Genomic DNA, 16955 nt, shown 5'->3' with positions numbered 1-16955 from the left:
TTCCTATTAATTGCAGATCAAATTGTTACAATAGCTAGAAAAATAGCTGTTCTTTTATTTGCATTAACAAATTCCACTGTAGCTTTAATTTCTTCATGAACAGATCCTCGAATACTCCCACCTATCAAGAGAGGCTACCTTTTTAATTACACTGGTAAATATCCAAGGCATACAAGAGAATAAAGCTTTGTAATTGGTTTATCCTCTAGCCATCTCCTACATGCAAAAAAAAGTGTGGGTCAAATGCTAAAATTAAAAGTAGAAAGTTTGCAACACTGGTCTAACAGAGACATGATTCAATTTTAAAAGAAAATCATGTGAGGATAAAGTGAAAATAAAACACAAAATCAGATTGTGTGTTTCTATTGACTTTAACGATCACAAAATCTGTGGCCTAAATCGTAACAAGTGTCTTTGGCTAGAGGAGGCAAAGCACACCTTCAGTTCTGCCATGGCACACTGGTCTTCAGCACAGGCACTGGAACTACGGGGGCTGGGGATGCTGCAGCACCCTCCAGCTTGAAATGGTTTCTATCATATACAGGGTTTACAGTTTGGTGAAATGGCTCTCAGGACTAGGGTGACCAGCCAGCAAGTGTGAAAAATTGGGACAGGGGGTGGGGGGTAATAGGAGCCTATGTAAGAAAAAGACCAAAAAATCAGGACTTTCCCTATAAAATGGGAACATCTGGTCATCCTACTCAGGACCCCCACTATACAAATTGTTCCAGCATCCCTGCCCCCACCGCCAACCCCCTGGCTCAGGTGTCCAACGGGGCAGATAGCTGGGCAGTAAATTGACTAGAGCCAGTTTGCCGGACGGCTGCCTGCCGGACTCAAGTTAGGAGCCAGTCCCACGTTAACCACAGAGACGGGACAGAGGGGAATCCCACAGCTCTTAACCCCCTAACTCCTCCTAGCTGCTCCCTTCCAACGCTTCAGTGTAGACACGCGTCTGCCCCCTCCTCTCCTCTGCGAGCGGCAGGAATTTCACAATCCCCACGGGCTTAACAACCCCCTCACAGCAAGGTCCCGGCCCAACCAGACGGTCCCCCTGATGCCCGGTGACCCAGGGCCAGGCATCCCTCTGGGCGGCGGGCAGGTCTGCTCGGGGAGGGTCCCTGCAGCCAGTCCCGCTTTCTGGGGGTCGGGCTCCCAGGGCGCAGCCGGGAACGCCAAGCCGGGTGCCTGGCAGCGGCGCAGGGAGGGCGGGACCCAGCGCGGCGCCGGGGGAGGCTGCGAGCGACCGGGCGGCAGCAAAGTCTCCGCGTCCCCCGGAGGCGCAGAGCGCACTGGCTCCCAGAGCCGGGAGAGGGCGGGCGCTAAGCGAGCGTCCTACCGTCGTCTGCTTCTTGCTCCCGGACATGTTGCTGGCGCTGCTCGCTGGCGGCGGGGGACGAGGCAGGCGGCGCTCCAAGGACTGGCGACTTGCTGGGGGCAAGGCGGTATAAAGACTTGGGAGACACGTAGCACTTCCCGGGACCGGCCCCTCAAGTCTCACCCCTCCTCCGTCTCCACCTCCCGCCCGCTCCCCTCCGCCCCCCGGCAGCAGCAGACGAGCGGGGCTCCGAGCAGGGGGGCTCTGTCCCGGCTCCCCCGCCCGCCCCACGGGGCAGGAGGGAGGCGAGCGGCCCCAGCCGCGCGGCAGCTAAAGGAACAAGCCCCCCACCTCCCCACCCCCGGAGGCGCAGGGCTGGGGGCTGCTCCCAGCGGCGGCGCCCGGCCAGCCGAGAGTTGTTCCAGGGCTCATTGAAACACTGCGAAAAGTCCCTGACAGGCAAAGGGAGCAGGACGGGGCCCCGGGTCCCAGAGGCAAACAGACCCAGCTCACGCTGGAAACCAACCAGCCCGGGCTACCCAACGGTGCGCTTGGTAGCGCACTTCGCACTTCACCCCCACCCCCATTTAAGGGCCCGATCCTGCGAGCCTCTTTACTCACTCCAATCCGAGTTGCAGAATCACTCCTTTGCCTCCCCCACTCCTGCCTGAAGTGGACAAATGAGTAAGACACAGGACCCCACATTCAGTGGCCAGCTAGGCATAGCCCCCAGCTTCTCTGTTCCCAGGCCCTGCTCTAGCTCCTAAACCTCATTCATCTCTGCCTCCCCTAAAAGTTGGCAGGTTTGTAAAAGCACTGGAAAAAAAATGAGCTTTTACCTATAATCTAGGGCTTGCTCTCTTTCGGCACATGTACAGCCAGGTGCTTCTTTGGAGAAACCGGGGAAAGAGGCCTCTTCACACAGATTCCTTGCACTCCCTCTTTGCCCTGCCATTTGCCTATGTTGGAGAAGAAAAGTTACATATCCACAATAGTGTTTTCAATTAAACCTCAGGAATGAAAGACACTGGAAAAGGTATTACAGGCTCAAACCACCTCCTGCAAGTAGAAATCTGTGTAAAGTAAGGTAATATGGACTGTCAGAATTGTCTTTTACCGGGAAATTACTACAGATTTGAAAGGGAATGATACTACAGAGAGCAGCAGTCCCCTTGCCTGGCTCCCTGCCCACCTGTCCAAAACCACAGAGCCCCAACTGCACAGAGATCCTGTCTAGAGGTTTCCATGGTATTTGGCATGTTTGTGGTCCTGTGTTGGCTGAAACCATTCCCTCTAACAAAGTGTTAGACCAAAGGAGCAAGTTTTCTGCTTCTTTCATTCTCCCACTCTCACCCTTCACCTGGGAGGGGGAAAAATGGAGATTCACTCATTGATCATACACCAAATGAACTGATAATATACGGCTGTGACATGCTCTCAAAATTGAAATCAGACAGCAGTATGCAATGGCTACCAACGGAGAAGATTGACCTGATTAGTACAAAGGAATATGGATGACCAGTTCATGTCTGATGAGTTTGAACTTTTCCACAATGCACAGTTAGCCTGTGCAACTCTCTTCCATTAGAAAACATTGAGACCAAGAGTTTAGCTGGATTCAAAAATGGATTGGATGTTAGAATGGATGAGGAGAACATTTAAAGTTAAGAAATGTGGACTATTAATCTTTACACTTTATGATAAAAGCCAATCTCTAACTGGTTAGAAAGAAATTTTCCCAAACGGCAGGTAACTCAGTGAATGCCTGGTCAGGACGTCTTCTGCTGAAGTGTCTGTTACTGGCCACCGTCAGAGACGAGACACTGGACTAAACTGGCCACTGCCTGATCCAGTATAGCAATTTCTAAATTATGTTTGTATTGTTACTATTTCCACCTATTTTCTGACCCAATCACAACCTTTCTCAAAGTCATAATTTAATTTGGCCCATTGTTGGCTGAGCAAACCAAGGACCTATATTCAACTTGATGACATTTCTCTGGCTGGTTGGATGTAATGTGGTAGCTTTTGAATGCCACATCTATTCAATTTCAACATTTCAGGGAATGTTCTAGGTGTCAGTGAGTAGAACCCTATTGATTCCGGTGAAAGTCAGAAAACTGGAAGGGGAAAGTGCAGAGCTCCTAGCATCAAGTTAGTAGACCCAGCAGCTTCAACCAGGTCTGTAACTATCTATAGCTCAAAGGAACAGTTGATGACAACCATTAAACAACTTTACCGCCACCCCATTTCAGCTTTGCACATCCTCCCAATAGAGTTTAAAGGGTGAATGACTTTTCTCCCAAGCAGAAAGGGAAGAAATAAGAATGATGGGGAAAGAGGAGTAGAAAGAATGGGGAGCCACACAGCCCTTGGAAATGAGGGAGAATAGAAGACCCTGACATAGGGGGAAGTGGGCGCACAGTGCACAGCCCCTGGCAGGGGTAGAATGTGAGAGTATGGGAGGGAAGCAGAAAGGGATACATAGGGGCTCTGTGTCCCACCCGGTATGATGGGGAAAGAAGGGGTGAACCTGGAACGGGGAGAGAATAGGGTGACCTGCTGTCCCGATTTTATAGGGCAGTCCCGATTTTGAGGTCTTTTTCTTATATAGCCTCCTATTACCCCCCACCCCCTCTCCCGATTTTTCACAATTGCTGTCTGGTCACCCTAGGAGAGGAGGACACGGGGGAGAGAATGGGTGGGGGCTTGCAGGGAGTCTCTGAAACAGAAGAAGATGGGAGGATAGCACATAGGGAGCTGATGAGGAAAAAGGAGAAATGAAAGGAGTCCTGCTGTGTGTAATGTGCTCAGCTCATAGAAGCAACAAAGTGTACAACCCTTTAGTATGTATTACTGACGATGGGCTAAATTCACCCCAGATAGAATTCCAGTGAAGTCCATGCTGTTACATTCAGGATGAATTTGACCATAAGTTTTTCAGGAATCAGCACCCACTAATATATCATTCATTTTCCTTTGATTAATTTTCGTATTAATTGTCTGATTGTAAATTCTGTTCTTGAAGTAAAAGCATAATATAAAAAAAACTCTATGGGAAAAAGTGTCATGATGTAATGATGATTTTAAAGAATTCCTTCTTCTCGACAGTTGTTGGCCCGAGGGAAGTTTGAGTTTGGGCCTCCTCTTCCTGTGTTAGAAGTTGGCAGAAGGCCACTGTCAGTGATTTCACAATATATTTGGTAAGCTTTACAAAGATTTCCCTCAGAAGCATCACAGCTTGGAAAAGAGACGACTAAGAGGGGATTATGATAGAGGTCTATGAAATCATGAATGTCATGGAGAAAGTGAGTAGGGAAGTGTTGTAGGAGCTGGAGGGTGCCTAAGGGCTAGATAAATGGGAATATCTGTAGGGGACAGCTTATTGCTGAGTGAGGGAGCCTGAGGCCAGTAGAGGTCCTCCACTATCTTCTGTCCCTGCCACCATTTGTGGTGCTGCTCTTTTGCAGCTCAAATCTAACAAATGAAGTAATGAGAAAGAGGCCACTGGAGTGCAGCTCAGTAGGCTGTGAGACTGCAATTGCAAGCCATTCCTGCCTCACTGCCAAATGCATGACATTCAGTATGGACAGTGGATGGATGGGCATGCATGGCTCTTGTGCCACGCGTGAGACACGTGACAATTCCGATTTTATGATGTAACCATTTGGAATGATGCTGTAGTGATTCTATGTCACTGAAAAGAGTGTTAAACTGTTGCTTGAGTTATTATCTATAGGCCTAATCTTGAAATCATGGGATTTCTACTGATGCCTGCGGGATTCTGCTAACAGGACTAAGTGCCCTAAGAGATGGCTTGATTGTACATATCGAAATTATAGATGTTGATAGCCACTGGGTTCACACCTGTGTAATGCTTGTTTTACAGAGTCACTCATACCTTAACAGAAGAATGTGGGCATTGCTGTTATAAAAATATCTTCTATTGCTCTTTCCTCAGATGGCTTACTAATGACATCTATATGAAATACTGACAGCTTATTTGTTCCTCAACATATACCTACTCTATATTACCTAGAGGTCCCCTCAGAGATGCAGCTGGAGAGAGGGATTGCTTATGAAGTCAACATTGTTTGCATTCATTGCATCATTCTGCACTTCAGTTGACTCAAATATACTTCACCTAGGATCATTTGAATTCCTCCTTAAAATTACCCCTTCAATGGTAATAGGCCAGGAATTAGACTAACCACTAGCAACCTGCCTGAGAGTTTGTGTGAGGACATAAGTGTTATCTTTCTTAAACAAGTATTATCCTCCATTTCTCTAAACGCTACACAGAAAGTGGCAAGAAGTTATTTGCCATTTATAATAATTTAGGCTTTTTTTGATTTTATAGCAAAAAAAATGTGTCTGAAAAATACATTGTTAGAGATATTGCATCAAGATTTAAATGTTGTACAATTATTAAGCAAAAAAGGTGATTTTACAATTGATACACTAGGATTAATAATTCCTAACAAAAAAGAAACAAGTTACATATATTAGAGACCTTATTCAGCAATACTAAATCTATGTCATACAGAATTTTGCAGACTCTATAGCAAGCCTTGACATAGCCACAGAGCAGCACAGGTAGTGGAACAGGGATTGGAATAGTGACACCGCATGGATGAATCAAAAATCCCGATAAGGGGATTCATGCAACCACTGTTTGTTTAAAGAGTAGTTATATAAGATTTGGGAGATGCCTTAAAGTGAGTTTCAGACAAATATATTGAAGAATTAAAAGAATGTTGGGTACATTTGTAGATTTCTCTCACAGTAATTGTTTAAAATTATTCTCAGCACCTCTTTTACAAGTAGTAAGCAAAGAAAGTTATTCATCTGATATATTGTCACTGTGAGATCTCTTTCTTGGGAAGGGAGATTTTTCATTTCCCTCTTGCAACCCTGAGGATCATCCAATTTTTTTTCTGTTGCTTTAACACCCCACCCTTAAAGGCCAATGTTACAGCTATAGTTCTCTAGGCAAAGAACTCACTGAAGATCCTAGTATGCAACATATTTATTGCTAAACTAACAGGACATTTAGACAGGACAAAGTAAAATAGGTAACCCATAGAATGCTGCCCAACTGTCAGCCAAGTGAATGCTCTCTCAACATCCCAAGGAGAGTTCTTATATCTACAGTCAGGAGTGTCAGTATTGCTCGATGGAAGCTGGCCAGAAATGCTGATTATTACTCACATGCACACTTGTTTGGTCTTGGCAAGTCCATTGCAACAGTCACTATTGCTGAGATGCGCAAGGAATAGCATCCTGCAGAGATGTGCTGAGCACACAGAGCGCCCTGGGGAAAAACAAAACATAGTTTAATCTCTGGCAGGGCTCCCCACCACTAGCACTGCAATAGGTGGAACGTACCTGCTCATTTTCTTTCCACCCACAGAAACAGAGTACGTCGACCAAAAAGAATAGATTTAAAATTTTTATTAAAATTAATGTTTAAAATTAAATATACACAAGTTAAGAGGGAAGGTACTGTACATCTGGGGTCAGGCTTAGGTTATGAGGGATTACAGGTATTGGTTGGAAGGGTGAAGAGATACGTACATATTACATAACTGGCATAGACCCAGATTGTGGTACAAGAGTTTTTAAAGTGTCAGTGGATAAGTTGGCTCGGGTACGCCACCCATGGAATGTATAAGGAGTCCAAGTCAGTATCGGTGCAGCGAATGAGTACATGAGTGGGTTGCGTCCCTTGGTTCATCAGGGAAGGAAGTGGGCTATTTCCCTGCTCGGCGGTCTCAATTACTCAATGTGGTATTGACGGTGTCCTGTGATGTGTTCTGTATAAATGTCTCTGGACCACCTGATGGCATCAGACACCATGAGCTGTCTCATGAGCTGGGTGTAGCATTGACCGACTCCGCACGCTCTCAGAACTGGCTTGTTGTTGGGGTCCCACGAGCCCAGGGCTCCCACGATCAGGGCGTGTATCTGCACCTCGTAGCCCTGGGCTCTTAGGGTCTCGGCCAGCGGGGTATACTTCAATGCCTTCCGTGCTTGGGCCTCGTGAAAGGCCGGTGATTGGTTTTCAAATGGCACCGTGATACTACACCCCCTTTTGATGAAAGCCCTGGTGGTTTAGAGGACAGTTTCCATAGGATGGTCTTGAAAAGTACATAAGACACAAATTGCCCTCTTTGGCTTGTATATGGTTCTCCCCCTATGACAGGCATTAAGCATTTCTATTTCCACAGTGATTCTCTATGACCAAGCTTATCTCCTCATTTCTGTGGGTTACGAAACCTCACCCTGATCACATCCACCGAGAAAGAGTTTTGCCTTAATAATCATCTCAGCTTGGGAATGCACAAAGCTGAAGAGCAGTTGCAGTATTATTACTGACTACATCTCCTATGCTATTTTTGCTTGCTCTGTTTTGCACATCGTTTGTGAAAGCAAAGGTGATGTTTTCTACAGGTGGGTGAAGTGGAGAAAACAGATAGAGGCAGCAGCCTGAAACTGCTACACTGCAGAAGTCCACCACTGCTGCAAGTAGCTAATACCATGAGCGGATGCTCTCTATTACTTTAACACTACCACGACAATGACAGCTGTGATTCTCCCTCTACTCTTGTTTTTACTTGTTTATCTAGCATCAGGTCCTCCACTGATCAAAGGCTTCACTATTTAAGTGACTTGTATAGTCTGTCATTTTGAAGTGAAGAAGGGGTTATCTGGCAACACTCAAACTGCTATTAAATGGCTCATCTCTATTGAGTTTCTTTAATTTTGTACTTAGTAAAACACCCGCCACAGAGAGCCACATTCTGTGGTCCCCCAGGGAAAACTCACCATGCCATTCATAAAAGGACACACATGAATCAATCTATCTGCAGCAGTTCTGAGATGTGCAGGCAGGGGATGGGAGTTAACTGTAGATCAAAGTAAAGTCTGAGGCCTGGTCTACACTACGACTTTAATTCGGATTTATCAGCTTTAATTTGAATTAACCCTGTAACCGTCCACACAACGACGCCATTTAATTCGATGTAAAGGGCCCTTTAAATCGATTTCTGTACTCCACCCCAACGAGCGGAGTAGCGCCAAAATCGATTTTAGCAATTCGAATTAGGGTTAGTGTGGCCGCAATTCGATGGTATTGGCCTCCGGGAGCTATCCCACAGTGCATCATTGTGACCGCTCTGGACAGCAATCCGAACTCGGATGCACTGGCCAGGTAGACAGGAAAAGCCCCGCGAACATTTGAACTTCATTTCCTGTTTGCCCAGCGTGGAGAGCACAGGTGACCACAGATACCTCATCAGCACAGGTAACCATGCAGGCTGATAATCGAAAAAGAGCACCAGCATGGACCGTGAGGGAGGTACTGGATCTGATCGCTGTATGGGGAGAGGATTCAGTGCTTGCAGAACTTCGTTCTAAAAGACGAAATGCAAAAACTTTTGAAAAAATTTCCAAGGGCATGATGGAGAGAGGCCACAATAGGGACTCTGAGCAGTGCCGCGTGAAGGTCAAGGAGCTCAGACAAGCCTATCAAAAAACAAAGGAGGCAAACGGTCGCTCCGGGTCAGAGCCGCGGACATGCCGCTACTACGCCGAGCTGCATGCAATTCTAGGGGGGGCTGCCACCACTACCCCACCTTTGTTCGTGGATTCTGGGTCGGGGATAGTCTCGACGCCTGAGGATTCTGCCGATGGGGTAGAGGAGGAGGAGGAGGAGGATGAGCTTGCAGAGAGCACACAGCACTCCATTCTCCCCAACAGCCAGGATCTTTTTATCACCCTGACTGAAGTACCCTCCCAAGCCTCCCAAGCCAGTACCCAAGACTCTGACCCCATGGAAGGGACCTCAGGTGAGTTTACCTTTTAAAATATAAAACTTGTTTTAAAAGCAAACGGTTTTTAATGATTACTTTGCCTGACTTTGCATTCGCGGTCAGTTCAGCTACTGGAAAAGTCTGTTAATGTGTCTGGGGATGGAGCGGAAATCCTCCAGGGACATCTCCATGAAGCTCTCCTGGAGGTACTCCGAAAGCCTTGCCAGAAGGTTTCTGGGCAGTGCATCCTTATTCCCTCCTCCATGGTAGGATACTTGACCACGCCATGCTTGCAGCAAGTAATCTGGTATCATTGCCTGACAAAGCCTGGCAGCGTATGGTCCCGGTGTTTGCTGGCATTCAAGCAACATCCGTTCTTTATCTTGTTGTGTAATCCTCAGGAGAGTGATATCACTCCTGGTAACCTGGTTGAAATACGGGAACTTAATTAAGGGGACAGAGGTGGCCGTTCCTACTGGGCTGTTTGCCTGTGGCGGAAAATAAATCCTTCCCTGCAGTTAGCCAAGCGCAGATGGGAAATTGGCCCTGAAGTTTTCCGCGTTTGGCTAGCAGGGATCTTCCCTGTTACCAGCCACGCGGTGGGGGGAGGGTACCGTGATCATCCCAGAGAATTCATGGCGAGGGGAGGGGTTGGCGGCGGGGGGGGTGTAGTTTGGTGCCTGCAGGGATCTTCCCTGATACCAGCCATGCGGTGGGGGGAGGGGTACCGTGATCATCCCAGAGAATTCATGGCGAGGGGGGGGGGGGTCGGCGGCGGGGGGGGGGGGTAGTTTGGTGCCTGCAGGGATCTTCCCTGATACCAGCCATGCGGTGGGGGGAGGGGTACCGTGATCATCCCAGAGAATTCATGGCGGGGGGGGGGGGGTTAGTTTGTTTTCTGGTGCTGCTGAATGTTAACAGAAAAACCGCAGCACTCTACTTGCCTGAAGGGGCCCAGACAAGCCCCCCCACACTGCCCCCCCCCAACTGGCTGAGATTGGCCAGGCTTCTGCAGCACTCTACAGGCTATGCTTGGTATGTGGGAAAGGAGGGTGCAGAAGCTGTAAAACAATGGCTTACCATGGCCGCATGCAAGCCGAATTCTGTTGCCCAGACCTGTGATCTCTAGCAGCAAAGCCACAAGCACTCAGCATTAAGAGGCAAAATGCGACCTTGCACAGAAATCACATGTGCTATGTAATGTGAACAGTGTTGGTCACCGTGAAAGAGTATAAGCATTGTTCTGCAAAATGTAGCTTTTAAAACAATTCTCTCTTTTTTCCCCTCCCTACAGCAGCTGCAAATTCCTCAAGCCTCCCTCCTCCATCCCGAAGGTTATCACAGATAAGGCGTCGTAAGAAGAAGACGCGGGAGGACATGTTTTCTGAAATTATGCAATCCAGCAGGAGTGACAGAGCTCATCTGAATGAGTGGGAAGGAAACAGTTTCAAAGTATAGGAAAGAAGTCAGTGAACGTGAGGAGAGGAGGGACCAACGTGAGGAGAGGAGGGACCAACGTGAGGAGAGGAGGGACCAACGTGAGGAGAGGAGGGACCAACGTGAGGAGAGATGGCAGCAGGAAGACCAGAGGATGAAGGATGCAACGCTGGGGCTGCTCCGGCGTCTGGTGGAGGTTCAGGAACGGCTGCTGGAAAACAGACTGCCGCTTCAGCCCCTGTTCCACCCTCCCCCCTCCCCATGTTCTGTATCCTCCTCACCCAGACGTGTAAGAACGCGGGGGGGGATGAGGCTCCGTACACCTTCCCATTCCACCCCAGTAGACAGCCCAAGCAAAAGGCTGTCATTTTTTTAACCTTTTCTTTGTGGCTTTTTCCTTCCCAGCAATCCTCCTCCCAAATACCACCCGGGTTCCCTCCCTCTTTTTCTAATCTATTAATAAAGAATAAATGATTTTTAAATGATAGTGACTTTATTTGGTTTGAAAGAAAGCTGGGGGAAGGGGCAGGGTGGGTTCCTTACAGAAAATCAGTCAGTAAAGGGGGAGGGTTTTCATGAAGGAGAAACAAACAGATATTTCACACGGTAGCCTGGCCAGCCATGAAACTGGTTTTCAAAGCTTCTCTGATGCACAGCGCTTCATGGTGTGATCTTCTAATCGCCCTGGTGTCTGGCTGCGCGTAATCAGCAGCCAGGCGATTTGCCTCAGCCTCCCACCCCGCCATAAAGGTCTCCCCCTTACTTTCACAGAGATTGTGGAGCACACAGCAAGCAGAAATAACAATGGGGAGATTTCTTTGGCTGAGGTCAGAGCGAGTCAATAATGAACGCCAGCGACCTTTTAAACGGCCAAATGCACATTCTACCACCATTCTGCACTTGCTTAGCCTGTAGTTAAACAGCTCCTGACTCCTGTCCAGGCTGCCTGTGTATGGCTTCATAAGCCATGGCATTAAGGGGTAGGCTGGGTCCCCAAGAATAACTATGGGCATTTCAACATCCCCAACGGTTATTTTCTGGTCCGGAAAGTAAGTCCCTTGCTGCAGCCCTTTAAACAGAGTAGTGTTCCTGAAGACGCGAGCGTCATGAACCCTTCCCGCCCAGCCCGCGTTGATGTTGGTGAAACGTCCCTTGTGATCCACAAGTGCTTGCAGCACCATTGAAAAGTACCCCTTGCGGTTTATGTACTCGGTGGCTTGGTGCTCCGGTGCCAAGATAGGGATATGGGTTCCGTCTATTGCCCCACCACAGTTAGGGAATCCCATTGCAGCAAAACCATCCACTATAGCCTGCACATTTCCCAGAGTCACTAACTTTCGTAGCAGCACCTGCGTGATTGCTTTGGCTACTTGCATCACAGCAGCCCCCACCGTAGATTTGCCCACTCCAAATTGATTCCCGACTGACCGGTAGCTGTCTGGCGTTGCAAGCTTCCACAGGGCTATCGCCACGCGCTTCTCAACTGTGAGGGCTGCTCTCATCTTGGTATTCTGGCGTTTCAGGGCAGGAGACAGCAAGTCACAAAGTTCCATGAAAGTGCCCTTACGCATGCGAAAGTTCCGCAGCCACTGGGAATCGTCCCAGACCTGCAACACTGTGCGGTCCCACCAGTCTGTGCTTGTTTCCCTTGCCCAGAATCGGCGTTCCATGGATAGAATCTGCCCCATTAACAACATGATCTCCAAAGCACCGGGGCCTGTGGTTTCACTGAATTCTGTGTCCGTGTCCGTGTCCATGTCCTCATCATGCTTGTCGCTGCGCTGCCGCCGCCGCTGCCTCCTCGCCTCGTTTTTCTGGTCCTGGCTGAGCATAAACTCCACGAGAACGCGCGAGGTGTTTGCAATATTCATGAGTGCTGTCTTGACCTCAGCGGGCTCCATGCTTGCCGTGGTATGGAGTCTGCAGTGTTCACCCACCCAGGAAAAAAGGCGCGAAAATGGTTGTCTGCCGTCCGTTGCTTTCATGCAGGGAGGGAGGGAGGGAGGGAGGGAGGAAGTGAGGCTGTACCCAGAACCACCTGCGACGATGTTTTTTTGTCCCATCAGGCACTGGGATCTTAACCCACAATCCCAATGGGCGCAGGAGACTGCGGGAACTATGGGATAGCTATGGAATTGCTACCCACAGTGCAACGGTGCAGAAATCGACGCTAGCCCCGGTACTTGGACGCACACCACCGAATTACTGTGCTAGTGTGGCCGCACTCATTTCGACTTTATACAACCTGTTTCTCAAATCCGAATTATCTAAATTCGGATTAATCCCGTAGTGTAGACATACCCTGAGAGAAGCACTCCCGTGCCCTCTTACCACCAGAAGTCATTGCTGATTGAGGTTTTAGGAGGGGGAAAGATCATGCAGGAGACAAACAGTATATAAAGGGCTATCAGGAGGGGGCAAAGGATATGGAGGAGTCACCAGAGAGAGACTGTTTGAGTGAAGTAGGTAAAGTTGATGTTCTCCCAGATTTCACAAGCTCCTGCTGGCAGAAAGAACCTAGAGGGGGTCCCAGGGCACGCTGGTTATAGTAACTCCCTGCTCCTCCAGTCACAGAGAATAGCACTGTCTATAGTTCAAATATTGTACACATGAAATGTGTTCCTATAATAATTATGCTACAATTGAATGCATGTAATAACTTTGGCAGCAGCCTTATGCCTTCTCATGACAATAAAGACATTAGCTCTGATAATGAACTGCTCCAGCTTGCATTTCCTGCTTACCAACCCTACTTTCCATCCACTGTTTTTAAAAAATATACTGTAAAAGCCATGTCTGAAGTTTTCACACACAATTTCATTCACACTTCCGCAGAAATACAAGATTTCCAGAATTACATGCTCAGAAGAGATTTTTAAATTAAGTATAATTTAAAAAATTAACAGAAACTAAGCAAAGCACATATATCTTATCAGAGATGCTGACCAGGTCAAACTTCCAATTTCTGCTGGTCTGGTTCTAACCCCTTTCAAGAACAGTGCAATTAGAGTTTTTGAATGACAATAGGGGGGAAAAAATTCTCCCCGATATCCTGTAACTCAGAAATGCCTTAAAAGGATTGTGGACAAATTTTAAAAACAAGGAAAAAAGCCCAAAATGTTTGCGGTACAAACCACCCATGGAAACTTTGATCCCAAAAGGTCAGTTCTTTGGAAAATTAAAAGCTCATGAAAAAGTAATAATGAAAGGAATTTTGCAACCTTAACAGTACCTGTTGCTACCAGCGATTGCTATGAAAAGAACAAACAAACACTTCAGATACTCAAAAATAGTTTGCCAAGGCTCCACAGTACAGATTCATAGATAAAACAGAGGCATGAAATAATAATTAATAACAATAATTAGCATTTATATAGTTATTTGCATTTTCAAAGCATTGTATAATCATCTAATCTATGTGCTTACTGTCTGAAAGCATTATTCTCACTTTACAAATGGCAAAACAAATACCATGTGAGTAATGTCTTTCCCAGGGTCACAGAGCAAGGATATGTCTAAGACAAGATTAGAATTCACTAGCTTTTACATTTTTGCTCATTCCATTAGACCACAGTGCCGTGCGCATGCAGTAAAACAAGTTACCCTTTAAAAGCAATTGTGTCCTGTCTGTTTGTGGAAGGAAGGTCTATGCCACTCATTTATGAATTACTCTAATTGTAATGTTTTCAGGACTTTTCTTTATTCTTTGCAGTTTCCATGGATGGGCACATACTGTCCCATCTTCCTGCTTCTAAGAGTGATTCAGAAGCACACAGTTTTTCAAAAACAATGGCCCCTCCCCCCCGAAATCACAGAAGTCATGACTTGCTGCTCTCCTGTGGTAAAACAACTATCCCTGATTATCACACATTCTCAAGCATGTTACCCTCTCATGCAGTTAAGGCTTTAACTTGACAACTCACAAGGTTCTCAGTTACACTTATTTAACTATTGCTATTGCAGCCACACACCCAACCACATACAGGAGCCTGCCCCCCACAAAAGAGTTAATGAAAAAGTGCACTGATAATGATTCACATAGAACCCCATCACTCCCCCCACCCCATCCTTTTTCTTCTTAAACAGGAATTAAGTTTAAGCTTCTTGCCTTGCCTTCAAGGTCCTGCAGCAAAGCTCTGATCTCTGATGCTGTTCCTGGCAGAGTCCTTTCTCCCCTCCTTCGCTTTCCCTCACTAACCTCTTTATTCCTTTTTCTCAGGCCCATCTTTGTTCCCATTTCAATGATGCTTCCGATGCAGGTAACAACCTCTCAAGTCTGTGTGCAAGGCCTCTGCTGTGTCCCCAGTCACTTCCCTCCCCAAGACTCACTTCTTTAAAGAGGCTGCAGATACTAACTCTTTCCCAAAGAGTGTGTCAAAAATGAAAGGTGGAATTAGGCTATGATGTTGCAACTTGTTATGTAAGCTTGGGGCGGATGTCCAGGGCAGGTACTCCATAGGGAATGGATACAATAATCTAATAAGATGGTTTGATAAAGGATATTAAAAGAAGTCTTCTTTAAAGGAGTGGAAATGGGGTGGTTCTACACTTATTACTGGTACTGCAGGGAATCAAATCCCCCTCCTTTATACTCCTCCTTAACCCTCATTTGAGGAGGGGGGTGAGGTCCTAGCAGCAGGGAAAGGAAAAGGAGAGGGTTGCCAGCAGTCTCAATGGTATATGTAAATGAATATGGAATTACCTGCACAGTACAATTTGATCTGCCAGGTACTCCCAGACACTTAGGAATAAAGTTACCAGAATTAAACTATATCCAACATCCCCTGTCCTCCTTCTGGCATACCTGGACACACAGTTTAGGGTATTTCATTGAAAACTGGAATTTATTTTTAAATTTGAAAAGTTAGTGTACATTGTATTCTTTTAACCCTTCAACAATTTTATCTATCACATTGTTAGGAAAACTATTGATTATCAGGTGTACAGTAGACAGAAGAGTGGGGTTTCTGAAAATGCCTATTTCTAATCTTTCCTTACATAGATCAGTAGATTCTTTTCAGTTTTATCTTTGTTCAGTCTGTGTTAGTGCCTCTTTCTTGTTTAAGTATCTGGTTACTCAGAATTCAATGTAGAGGTAGAATCTATTACATTATTCATGTGTTACTATTTGACCATTGGTCTGACCCACTATTGCCATTCTGATGAATTGAGGACATTAAGTAGCTGTTAGTTAGTTTGACCTTTATATATCTGCTTTGCACGTGGCCTTTAGCTGTATTTGCATGGCATATGATGCTCATGGCTTGTGCATTAGGGATCACTGATGTTTAAGCACCCAAGATGAAACAATCCATAGAATGGGTTAGGGATGCCCTGTAGTAACTGCGCCCAAAGAATAATTAGGGATAATGAAGGGGCTAAATGATCCTTTTGAGGGCTGTTAGACATTTCTCAGGTTCCTTGGTACTACATAGCAGCTATGCAAAAGAAAGGACCAGGGTGGCTCCAGGCACCAGTGCACGAAGGGCATGCCTGGGGAGGCAAGCTGCAGGGGGCGGCCTGCCGGTTGCCGTGAGGGCGGCAGTCAGGCTGCCTTCGGACCTCCCGCAGGCATGCCGCCGAAGGCTGCCTCACTGCCGTGCTTGGGGCGGCAAAATACATAGAGCCGCCCCTGGAAAGGACAATAGCTTGGTCACCTTTTCAGAGCATGCAGTACTAGGGGAGCCTTAGATTGAGTCTTTCCCAGATGAAAAGTGCGGGGGCAGAAAGAGGAATAAATGCACAAAGTATGCTTAAGCAGTTGGTTGTGTTTGAGATTTGTATGACTCCTGGAGAGAGACGGAGGCCCAACGCAGCTGCTTTGGACAAGGCAGCGGTGTCTGACCTGAGGTTTCTGCAAAACAGAGTCGATTGAGTGCAGTCTGTTCACGGAAACAGGACTTGTGTAAAAGCTGTAAATAAGTTACACCAAAAAACTGACTTGGTGTCATGGCTTTCTGCTACAAATGGGAAACTGAGCTTCAATGTGTCAAATTCTGCTTCCACTCAGCAAAAGGGCGACAGTATTTGGTCCATTTAATCTAAACTAAAACATCAAATGAACAGAGAAATTAACAGAAGGGAATAAACAAGAAGAGAAAGTGCATCTCCGAAGGAAGACTACTCCGGAATGCAGCTGACTAGGCTTTCACTTTTTTTTTTTTTTTTTTTTTTTTTAAGCAGTTGCAGCCAAGAACTGTATCAAAGTTCCTGTGAATGAGGAGGCATATGATACTTCTTTGTCGTTGCCACTCCTCTTTATCCCACATTACACAAAGAAAGGTCACAGCCTGATCAAGGTGCAGTATATCCTAGGCATGCAATTACTGATTTGCTCACCCCTGTGTACTGCTAGGACTCTGATCAGAATAGCACAGGCAGCTAAT

The 16955-nt window shown here is 46.7% G+C and overlaps 2 protein-coding genes across 7 annotated transcripts in view; both read right to left on the bottom strand.

The window, feature by feature from the left end:
* Window positions 1–1538, bottom strand: part of PAPSS2 (3'-phosphoadenosine 5'-phosphosulfate synthase 2) — a 91700-nt gene extending 90162 nt beyond the window's left edge. For 2 of the 5 annotated variants that reach the window (XR_008445621.1, XM_054034044.1), the window contains exon 1: window positions 1340–1532. Coding sequence is in view for 4 of the 5 variants with exons in the window: in XM_054034044.1 (XP_053890019.1) it covers window positions 1340–1366 (27 nt within the window). In the remaining variant the exon portion in view is untranslated. Of the gene's footprint in view, window positions 1–1339 lie in introns of all 5 variants that reach the window. The other 3 variants (XM_054034042.1, XM_054034043.1, XM_054034045.1) reach the window with 3 other exon arrangements.
* A 4875-nt stretch (window positions 1539–6413) lies between these two features.
* MINPP1 (multiple inositol-polyphosphate phosphatase 1) overlaps window positions 6414–16955 on the bottom strand; it is a 79358-nt gene continuing 68816 nt past the window's right edge. Inside the window, exon 5 of one of the 2 annotated variants that reach the window (XM_054035308.1) lies at window positions 6414–6632. In XM_054035308.1, the coding sequence (XP_053891283.1) occupies window positions 6572–6632 (61 nt within the window). In that variant the 3' untranslated portion in view covers window positions 6414–6571. Of the gene's footprint in view, window positions 6633–9346; window positions 9558–16955 lie in introns of those variants that run through there. The other variant, XM_054035310.1, reaches the window with a different exon arrangement.

Source organism: Malaclemys terrapin, chromosome 7, assembly GCF_027887155.1.
Source record: "Malaclemys terrapin pileata isolate rMalTer1 chromosome 7, rMalTer1.hap1, whole genome shotgun sequence".
Lineage (NCBI taxonomy): Eukaryota > Metazoa > Chordata > Testudines > Emydidae > Malaclemys > Malaclemys terrapin.
This window is presented reverse-complemented; position numbering and strand designations above follow the sequence as displayed.